The sequence below is a fragment of the Lytechinus variegatus genome, chromosome 2 (assembly GCF_018143015.1).
Source record: "Lytechinus variegatus isolate NC3 chromosome 2, Lvar_3.0, whole genome shotgun sequence".
Classification (NCBI taxonomy): domain Eukaryota; kingdom Metazoa; phylum Echinodermata; class Echinoidea; order Temnopleuroida; family Toxopneustidae; genus Lytechinus; species Lytechinus variegatus.
Window position 1 is genome coordinate 38765979 of NC_054741.1, and position 11802 is coordinate 38777780.

At 35.8% G+C, this 11802-nt stretch overlaps 1 protein-coding gene across 1 annotated transcript; it reads right to left on the bottom strand.

Moving 5' to 3' along the window:
• Positions 1 to 23: 23 nt before the first annotated feature.
• Positions 24 to 10636, bottom strand: LOC121408060 (glycine cleavage system H protein-like). The gene is made up of 5 exons (XM_041599382.1): positions 10420 to 10636; positions 6393 to 6472; positions 5364 to 5427; positions 4428 to 4559; positions 24 to 3185 (listed from the first exon to the last, which is right to left on the bottom strand). The coding sequence occupies exons 1-5, from the start codon at positions 10568 to 10570 to the stop codon at positions 3088 to 3090; spliced, it is 525 nt and encodes a 174-aa protein (XP_041455316.1). The 5' UTR covers positions 10571 to 10636; the 3' UTR covers positions 24 to 3087.
• Positions 10637 to 11802: the final 1166 nt, after the last annotated feature.

The following is an 11802-nucleotide window of genomic DNA, read 5'->3' on the forward strand; positions in this document are numbered from 1 at the left end:
CATTCTTGTATATTTCTTGTACATTCTTGTATTATTCATCCAGTCATCTTCCAATGGATAAATCGAAACATTACCATACTGATCCTTGAATGATCAGTTTCATGATTCCTAATATACTTTAATAGTCGATACTCTGCACAGATATAATGCTAACTTTCCTCCAAGCATAATCGTAGTTATGCTTTTATAAATGGTTCAAAACATGTATTCACGATAAATTGTACACAACAATAAATTGAAACTTTGAATTGAATAGCTCTGGATACATTTGATTGCTATCGACAGATTGCTAAAGTCGCTAATAATACCAGCAAAAACGTAATGGTATAATCATGCTCCTTCATGGCTCCATTTAACTTTCCATCGATAGTGACTTCATTGAAACTGAATTTGATTGGTTGTTCAGCAATATTACCATGACAATTGCCATCAACAATGATTGATTTTCTGCAATGGGGTCATGGGATATCCCCTGTGCACTATTTAGTTAATGAGCACAACTTAAACATTTAAGAACCACTTTGAACATGAATAATGGTGAAACAGCTACAAGGTGGCCATTGGAAACAGATACTGTACTCTATCCTCCAGGTTAAGGATGGTAAAATTAATCACATATAAGTGAAAGATTCCGATAATGGTCTTACTAACCCACCCGTCCCCCTAAAAAAAAAGCCCCTTGCTGCTGGAGATATACCATGTGAAAGCATTGTTAATATAACAATGGTCCTGTAATCCATGGACCTAGGATTAAATCAGAGTTGCCTAGTACCCTTTGTAAATAAGTCACATGATCATTTTACCATAAAATGATAATTAATACTATTTGATATTGCAAGTTTTAAATGCAATGTGTCTCAGCCATGAAATCACAATAACAATATATTAAACATGTGCAGTGCACAGAACAGAGATAAATTAATGAGAAGGGTAGTCCTTTTTAACTTTAAAAAAACCTACAAAACTTCTTTGAAGTTGACAATAATGGACAGTAACTTAAAAAAACACACACACATAAAGAAAAATGGGATCAAGAGAAACCCTTTAGAAATTTCTTGAAGCACACAAACCAAAATGGAGCTGAAGTAACCATATATTAAATTAATGGATAAATTATTGTGTCAGAACTATTTGTAATTATCTTTAATTATTCAGTTAATAGCACTGAGTTGAAAGATGCCAAAATTCCCGACTCATCGCTATTTTTAGATTTTGTGGTATCACACACCTTTTTATTCTCAATTTGAATTTGCTTGCTTCAACAAATTAACAAAGTAACCAAATTGGATTATTTTGATCAGGTCAGGAACTGTTGTGCATTACAAAAAAAAAATCATGACTTAATCAGTGATTTATATCTGATTGATTATTCAATTATCTGTTCATTTGCCTTATTTTTATCAGCATTATTCATCACGCTAATGGCTTAAGTAACATCCAAGTGCCATTAATAATAATGCAGTTCTTGTATAGTGCATATCTTATTGTGATATAACATCCTTATGCTGAACTTTGCAAACTAAACTTAGTTTACTACACTAAATATTGAAAACTTACTACATTATCAAATAAATTTCTAATGGAAACATAAAATATGCTTTCTGTGAAGGGAATATATGACAGCCAAGGAGTCTTCAAATCAAAGGCACTCATCTTTATACTGATCAGCAACATATTTCTACATTTTTGTTGATTCATTATGCAAAGTAGATTACTAGTCGCTAAAGGTCATGGCAGTGCAGAAAAGCAAGAATGAAAAATACATATTTGTTGTACATCACAAGTGAAACCATGTCAACTTGTCAAAAAATTATTACCTTTAATTTCAATTTGAATATTAATATTCCATTGGATGGCTCAGAATGGAATACTAGTACCTGAGATATTCCAAGAGTAAGGGCCAATATTAAACAATCAGCATATGAGTGAAATATTGGCCCCAACAAGTGGAATATTTGTGTTATTCCATGAAAGAAAGCAATCCAATATAATCATTATTATCTATCACATCCCCATCCCCCTAGAAAAAAGGGGGGGGGATTTTGATTGAGAATTTTGATTGAGGAGACATGTCACTTACCACAATGAGTAAATATGCCCTCACTGTAAGGTCAAATGCTACTTACATGTAGTTCATTATGACAAAGTGTCAGTCTTCGCACTCTATGCTGCAGATTGTTTGTGCATCCACGCATGCGCATTGGACTGTTCAATACAGTCTCATATTGAACAGCAAGTTTTGTACACTAGCCTATGGGATATTCATTGGATTTCGGTCCTTTGTTCAATAAGCTCCTTTATTGAACAGGCAATTGATGCAGACTAAACTATGCATTACTGATGCATCGCTAAATCACCCTATATTGATAATAATATTTGAAATTGTTCATTTCAAATTTCAAGGTTTGTTTCCTAATATAAAAGCTCTCATCACACTGCACCGAACTTAAAGTTTCACCAATGATTCTCAACTTTAAATTTACTTGCAGTTTCAGACTGTGTGAAGAGAACTAGGCTGGCATCTGCTTACGAAGCAACATCTTAACATAGGGATTATGGAACAGGGAGTCCTTTACTCTCTCTTCACACCAGATGAAATTACAAGTAAACTCGAGGTTACGAAACAATAAACTTCATTTTCGCTCATGCTGTCTGAAGAGATCTAGAATGATATCATCAACAACTATGCTTCATGCATTCCACATACTTTTTTACATTACATTCCATTCCGCTATAGTACACAAGTAGAGTAGTATACACAGCATCCCCAAATTCGCTAAATTCTTCCCATCTTTTATTTTCACATCTTCGCAATCAGGTAAATATCAAACAGGAAGAATACTGATTTATGATGTATGGTGCACCTTCCTCTTGATGTAATGATTCCCGAGGTCAAAGTTCATAGAGTCACAGGACACCATTTCATGAGGCGTATTGTTAGTAATTTTCATTGACATCATTCAAAAGCTACCAATCAATACCTGTGCATCTGATTGGCTGGGTGAAGATTCATCAGTAAAAATTACTAACAAGCTACTACATGAAATGGTACTTGTGCCTTATAATGATAGTCTAGTAGATGCATCATCATTCATCAAGGTCTTCTACAAATTTGTTGTATTGTTCCTCGGTCATTAGATCATCAATCTCTGATGGATTGCTCAGCTTCATCTTCACTATCCACCCTGAAAAATAATATAAAATAGTCTTAATATCAACACAACAACACTTCATTTTATTTACTCTATTAAATTCTGCTAAAATGGGGAGAAAATGTACCCACAACTTAAAACAATTGTTGTAACTTAAAACAATCAGGTGAAGTAAAATGTCTAAATATAAGCTTCTTCAGCAATTTTATTTCATGAGCTGTCAGATGATTAAAGTTCCATCACTTAATAATCCCTGGTGATAACAGTGCTCAGCATTCACTCAATTTCTATGGGAATTATGTGAAATATATTTGTGATTAATACATAAAAGCATTTCAGTGGTCATGATTTGGCTCAATTCCGTACAAATTAATTTTATAAGATAACTGTAATATCTTATAAACATATGTGTTAAAGGGCTAAAATATGTATTACATTACCATCGATTAACCCTATCTAGGCCGGGTTTTTGGGGAGTTCATATGGCGATCTCGGCCGTTGACCCACCGAAAATTGGCACACAGGTTGCCACGGACATAATCTTCAAGATTGTATAGTACTTTATTCCATGCAAATCATTATTGAATGATTATGCTAATTTATGCCTAATTAGTATGTGAAATCATACTTTTTCCTCTAACTCCCTAAATAAAGCTCCAAATGTACTAATTTTTGGTATAGAAACTTTTTGTGGTGTTCTTAGCAAGTGTACATGAAAAAAATTGCTATATCAAATCATTTTCTTATGTATTATATTGTTTTTTTTGCAATTTCTTATGTATTTCTTTGTGTTTTGACCTTTTGTTTTTCATTGTTTTTGCAGTGAAATTTGTTGGGGACTCTTCTGTGATCATAAAAAGCATAACATAAATACATTTAGACCAGCAAAACTAAATATGATCATACATTTATGAATTTTGGTTGAAAACACAATTTTCATTGACTTTGTACACAAAATCACGTTTTTAAGCAATTTTTGGTCTGACATGCACTTACATAATGTTGCGTAATTTCGGAACCATGTACCCGGGTGACGCAAAATTGGTCTCAAAAGTTGCGCAAGACATGAAAGTAAAAAGTTGGCCAGCGGCGTGGTCAGAAAATTTTGCACGACGAAAATATTGCGTGATTCGTTGAAGGGGGCCTCCGAGGCCCCCCCCCCCCCGGCCTAGATAGGGTTAACACTGAAACAATGATGGACACATTTCCAACATACATTCGCGATTGCAAATGGCGAATATTCCTAAAATCAAAGTGTTTAATAGATATTCTCACCTTCCCCATACGGATCACTGTTGACTAAAGCTGGATCACTTTCTAGAAGTGAATTGACCTCTATGACCTCACCGGATGCAGGAGAGAAAAGATCACTTGCTGCCTTCACACTCTCTAAAGCTCCAAATTCACCTGAAAATATAAAAGGTCATTCAATAAGTCTAAAATCACCCAGCTAAGAACTTGTAAATAACAAATTGTCGATAAAAACATTGACCACTCAACAGCATTTATATATAACAATTTGTCAATAAAATCACTAACCAGTCAATGTTGGTTGAACATTCACAGCATTTTCTTTTCAGCCAAAGTGTACTTGAAACAGTTTACCTGAAATACTGGTGAGATTTTTCTTTTACTTTTCAAAAATCTTATTAATTTAACAAGCATTTTGCAACCGTATGACTAAAGTGAAAACCTACTCTCCTGTAAGCTGTACTGTCGATGATGGTGATGACAATTGAAAAGGTATTTATCAAATTAAAATGCAATTCAAAACATTTTCTTTATTTCAGATTAAACATGTGGATATTCCTATGAAGGAGAGCAGTCTACCTTGAAATTGATATTTCTAAGGAAATTACAGCACAAAGTGGAAGAAAAATTAGAAAGGGGACAAATACTATCCAGTGCTGGCCGCACAGAAACGTTGTTAGCCTGAAAGAGCGCTAACAGTCAGCCCAGTCACATCTTTTGGATTAGTAAGTCAAAACATTTATTTCAATGTGTAAGTAAACCATTGTTCCAACATTAGGGATCACTGCCACATTACGATTGGAGCACTGTAAGCGCTAACAACATTTCTGTGCAGTCTGTACACAGCTATTGAGAAGGACATTGAGGTAATCAATAGAGTATCCAAGACTTAATTTATCTAATTAAAACCCTGGTATAATAATGATTAACATGTATCTTGAAAATAAAATTTATACTCACTATCTTGATCAAAACTGTCTCCGACTTCTGGTAATTGTACATAAACAATGTCACCCAGTTTTTCCTGTTTAAAATAGACACAAAAGCAACTCATCAATAAGGTCAAATTTCAATTGCACTGTGTTTTAAGTGCAAACTTGGTTGTATGAAATAAAAGCCTCTAACAGCCTCAGGTGATGGTTTGAGTATGCTACACTACATAAACCAACAGGGGTGATTCCATAGAAATCTGACCACCAATATACAACTTTGAAACATCTCAACTGCAAGTATGCGTGGCTGGAAGTCACTGCAATACATGTAATTGTAACTGTAAAATGCAATGCTTTTGAATCGGGAGTGAATTTATAACACGTGAAGATATAGGTATAGGAATTAAATCACTGATTTCGAGACTAATTAAACAATAGATAAATAGTGAAATAGTTGCTGATCACTAGAGTACATCTTAAAGATGCCTGGGGGCTGTAACACAAAGCTTAGCAATGATCGTTGAACATTTTTCTACGATAAATTGCATTAGCTACAATGTACAATCAGTCGTGAAAATCAAGCATGATTATTCGCTTACCTTTGTGTTACGGGACCCTGGTTAGTTAATTTATACATACTTTTTTTTTAAGCATACAAGTAGACAGTAGTAAATCGACAGTGAGATTTCTATGGAATTACCCTGATGGTTTGTGTAGTGTGCCATAGTGTAGCTTTGGTGTGGTATAGTGGAGCATACACAAACCATCACCTGAGCTACTTACATGACGTCATCAAAGACTATCTTACAGACATTCAACGAGCTATCACATGCAAGCTAACAAACCTGTCCAAAGTAAGGCAAGCGTTATACTACAGGGAATATCTCCAATTAATGCGAGGACCTTTCCCCCGAGTCTCATCCTCCTCTGTTCTTCAAACACCTACTGATAGATCAATTAGCCAAACTGTTTAATCACTACTCATAGAATTCTTGTTTGTTATTGCTTTAAATATTAACACTTGTCAGAACATTGATTTCTTGTTGACGGTCATTACCTGGGCATAGTCTGTGATTCCTATGGTTCCATTTCCACCTTCTGTTGTTATCCATTCATGATCTTTGCTGAACTTTTTGTCTAGAGTGAAAGTAAACAATGTGGAATTTAACAATGAGGGACATGTACTACGTAGATATATGAATTATAATGTCAGATATTGTAAAATTTAGCCTTATTTCCACCTGATTTAAAAAAAGAAGCTTTAAAAAATCAACCTATCATCTGAGTTTCTGACTAATCAGACAAAACACAGGCCACACTTTGACTTTGATATGGATGTTTTTTCTTATAAAGACTCTTTCTTAATCGTGTTGATCTTGGTTTTTGTTGTAGTTACCCGCCGAACTAAAGTAGTGCTGCATGTTATTTGTGAGGTTCGCATTTGGTTCGGTTTGACGGGGTTCAGCACTTTTCCTTCCTGAACTTTGGTTCGTTTTGGGGTTAACTTTTTAAACAACTGTTGAATAAATTTAGCACTTTCAGGCTTGTAATAAAAAAGAAATTATTAAAAAATAAACATTATTGTTTTGAAACACTTTTTAACAAATGATGCAAATTTCTGCAAATTTATTAAACTATAAAATATGTTTAGGCTCTTGATGTTTCAAATACATGTACATTTTTTAGTAGGTAAGTAACTAACAACTACATGTATACAATTTACACTGAATTTCCAATGGAAAAAATACATATTTCTCCAGAAGTACTCATCACAAATCATGGAAATTGAATGTTTAAAAAAAAAAACAAGAACACTAAAGTTGGTTGACATTTAGTAAAGTTTGATTACATGATATCATGTATTGGAGGAATTTGGGGTATGATATGCACTAACATAATGCTGCATAATGCCATGACTGCATGCCCATGTATCAATAAATGGTCTTGAATGATGTGGTGTGGACCTGTCGTGTTATAGATTTATGGCAATAAATTCTGAGGGGCCATTATGGTTCCCCGAGACTGCTAGGGTGAAAGTTTGCTAGCCTATTATACATATTATACATGTACATGTTTAAAGCACTTTTGGGTCATCTTTACAAAGCAAAAAGTTTCGGCTACATTATGTACTTCAAGAAAGAGTACAATGTCAGTTTACACCCATTGGTAATATGTTGCTTGTGAAAAACTTCCATTTCATTTAAGATACTCTGATATATGTATTGTATATGAGCTTGTTTTCAAGTGTTTTTTTTTTCTCTCCAAAAATGTGAACACAACAAAAAATGAGAACATTCATATTGATGTACACAACTGATTAGGGAGAAATGGAACATGACAGAGCATTATAGAGAAGGGGAGAAGAAAAAAGGAGGGGTGTGGATAAAGAGTTTCAGTTAATACACCACTCAAGAATTTAAGTATTAGAAAAAATTAACCTAAATCAATTCTACACAAATTTACAATACATCAGTCTATGCAGTGTTTCAAAACATTTTTTTACACACAGCGAACATGCGAACCTTAAGTTTCTTTTGAACATAAGTCTTTAGTACTATTTTAATATTTTCTTAAAGTTTAATTAGGACGGGGGTGAATTTCCAAAAATATGGGTTCCACACACAATATATAGTATATATTAATTGTTCAAACATATAGCATGTCACAAAAATCCTCTGCCATCTCGATATTTTGCTTTGAAAGTCTATGAAATTAGCCACCTGTCAGAGCCCGGGAGACGAGTGTACAGAAAAATCACTGAGTGTGACGTCATGGAGGGGAATTTAGTATAAGAGGTGCCCGCATGTAATACAGAAATGCTATGCAGAGAAAGATGATTTTATAATTTTTGCAAAGGAACTCAAATCAAACAAATAGGAATCATATATACAAATCTACTTTCCCTGTATACCATACAAAAAAGTATGAATAACTATCATGAACTCTTAAATCATGATGTAAGATTGCAAACAGTGAGTTATTGAATGATATTTTCACTATTTCTCATTTATTTCATCACGATGTTCCATCAAGTGAGTAGCTGGAAAGTAGATCCTGCGGCTAGCTCAGTTCTGCGCGCGCTGCATGCCTATACAATACACACAACACCCAGGCATTGAGTGTACTGTAGTAGCAGTTCATGACCATGCAGCGATCCCCTGACGTCTTTTTCTTCTTTCCTTTTGTCTTTGACTCCATTTTTATATCCTCTAGATCATTTCAACTCATAGCTCATTCCACAGCTCAATCTTGAATCAAACGTACTATTCTTCTCGGCCTTCTGAGTTGTTTTCTATATTTAATTACGCTAGAGGTCACCGTCACACATACAAACACAAGTCGCAGGTGAGTTCAAGACAGCAAGAAAGGTATGCGGTACAGTAGCTCGGCAGGTAGGTGCGCCGGAGCGGGCGGCTGGTCGGCACAGAGCAATTGTGCAACCAACTGTGTTTTTTGCAAGAGCCACGTCACACGCAGATAAATATGTCATAATAACATGTCTGCTACGCTATCGACTGGTGAGAAGATCTCGATCAAATTTCATATTCTTGAAATTATTCCTTTCAAGGTGGGGGGCTGAGCCAAAAGTGGGGGGGGGACTGACCATGCAAAAAAATACAATCATATGGTCATTTTTACATTTTTGTACACGGTTTTGGAAAAAAGTGGGGGGGGGGCTGAAGCCCCCCAGCCCACCTCCCCCCTCCGCTTCCGTGCCCCCTGCAATCGTTAATACAAAACTATGTTACTAAATAGGTTCAAAACTGTGTTATATATTTTAAGCATTTTTTGTCATTTTAGAGATAAATGGGGCATTGGCGGCGTAGCAGAGAGAATATCTTTTGTGTTTGGGGGGGGGACGCAACAATAGTGCATCCCCCCAAAACACAAAAGATAATCCTCTGCTCCGCCGCCATTGAAATAGGGTAAAAGTTGGATTTTTTTGTCTTTTTTGCAATCTAGTTCTATGTATTGCTCTGTGAAACTGAATTGCGGAAGTCTTACGGCACGAAATTGTTTTCGTACGCAAAAATATGCGCGTCCGGAATCCTGATAATGTCCGGTAGGCCTAATACAATACGTGATACACGGTCCGTTCTGTATTAAATACAAACTAAATCATTTCAAAATCATATTTCCTACCCTTGGCCTTGCTTTGCCTTTGGTTTGACTTTGTTTAACCCACTCATTCAATGAACAAGGCTATGATTTCACCCACTCATTCCACTTGTTCACTGCTACCATCTGGCCTGTGGAGAATCTACAGGTAGGACTGTGGTATGCCAATGCTGTAGAGAGCACACACTTTAAAAAATCATTAAAATATCACTTTTGTGACCAAAATTACTAATTTCCATACAGTTTTAATTTATTTATCATTAATAATGTGGGAATAATTTTTGTATTCACCAGAGCGCTCAAAAACTTGAATTTTGGGCATATTTTTGTGTACGCCCTCTATTGGTGGAAAGTAATATGGCAAGAAAATTTTCATTTTTTGATCTCTATTTTTAATTAAGAAAAAATGATATAAAGAATCAAATTTAAATAAGAGCCAAGCAGTATGAATTAACAGGTCTAATGGAAACTGTCAGTGTAAAAAAATCAAGCATTTGCCCCAAAGAAAAAGAGAAAATAAGCCAAACATTGCCACCCTTATTTTGTCACACATGGAGATATAACTGAGAACAAGGTTATATTATAACCTTGTTCATTGAATGAGTGACTCATTCTATGAACAAGGTTGATAATATAATTTCATCTTACTTGTCAGAAGAAAAAACAAAATTATACTTAGCATGTTAGGCCTAATTTCAATTTAAAAAAATATTTGAAGAAATTGAACACTGTTGAAAATGAAAACTTAAAACTACCATCCTGATAACATTTCATTCCTTTAACTACAACAAATAGCTACGAAAATACTAACAACACATGTCACATGCATTTATTTACACATTCATAGATCTAACATCAAAACTGAGGTGAAGTGATCATGCGCAATCATGGTAAAAAAGGAGATTTTTCACACTGCACGAAATTGAATATGTGGGCACACATGACGTTTCGATTTATTTTCTTACCACTTTCTAAGGCAGAGCTTATTGTCAATTGTCTTGCACATCTGATAGTAGGGTGGAGGGGTTTCGAAATAGATTTACACTTTTCTAAAACACGAAACGTTGGTCTCAGTCTAGAGGAGAGACATCGGACAAATACACTCGTGAGAGCCATTTTTGAAGATTATATCTGTCGGGTTGTTGAAACTTCGATTCGTCTTTGGCGATCGCGTGCAAGAAGAATTACAAAAGTTACGTACGGTAGGTACCGGTAGCGGTACGTACGGTACGTGTACTATAAAACCGTCCAACTCCTGTTTGATCCAACCAACCATCCAACTGATAGCTACCAAAGATACTATCGTTGTAGCTACTCGGCTGCAGTGCAGTGCTGTGCAAAAGTGTTATACTATTAGCAGCAGATTGATATGGAACCGGGATAAGGATATTGTTTAGTTGAACTTAAGTTATGATAACGACAGTAATTATGAAATACATTGGGGGGGGGGGGGGTACGTGGTGCCGTGACAATTGATAACAGCATGTCTGTCATAATCAACCCCAAGATTGTGGGCGGCCGGGCCGAATTAAAAATCTGGTGCAAATCAGGGGGCTCGCTGGACTCCACAACCTCCCCGCACCTCCACCCCCTCCCCTAGCTCCTCCTCCTTCTTCTTTTTCTTCTTCTTCTTTTTCTTCTTCTTCTTCTTATGGGCATATCTTCTTCCTCTTCCTTTTCTTCGTCTTCTTCTTCTATATAGCTCCTCCTGCTCCTTGGCCTCCTACTGAGGGCTCCTATACCCACCTCCCCTCCCGAGTCCTGCTCGATCCTCCTCGCTCCTCTACCTCGGGCTCTACCTCCTATATAGCTTCTTTTTCTTCTTACTCTATTCGATCGCTCATTTCGGGGGAGGTTTCACTTTCTTGACAAAGTAAATTTTGGAGAATAATGATTGCAAGGAATTAAGACGAGAATGAGTAAAAGAAAAAGAGCAAGGTACGTGGATCGAGCTTTATGGGGGTGGGCAATTTAAAGTAGAAATATATTGAAAATCGTAAAACTGGAGAATCATATATCACAATAAAGGAGAAAATAAGGAGAACACGATGGTGTACATCATTTATCATGGAGACGGATGAAACTCAGTTAATTGATAGTTTAAAGTTCTCTCTCTTAATGCTTCAAACACGCAGAATTACGTCCGCGAAATTGGGGATTTTTTTATGACGTCACTGTCTGTACGAGAGGCGTGATTGGCTCTCCCACGTGAAGCTCCACTTGCATGCAAAACCTGTTGCAAGGGTACATTTTCTCCACATTGTCACTGAATACTTCGATCCCGAAATGATCGAAAGAAAACCCAGAATTTTATCTAGATTTGGATTTTCAAATTGATGATTTTGAGA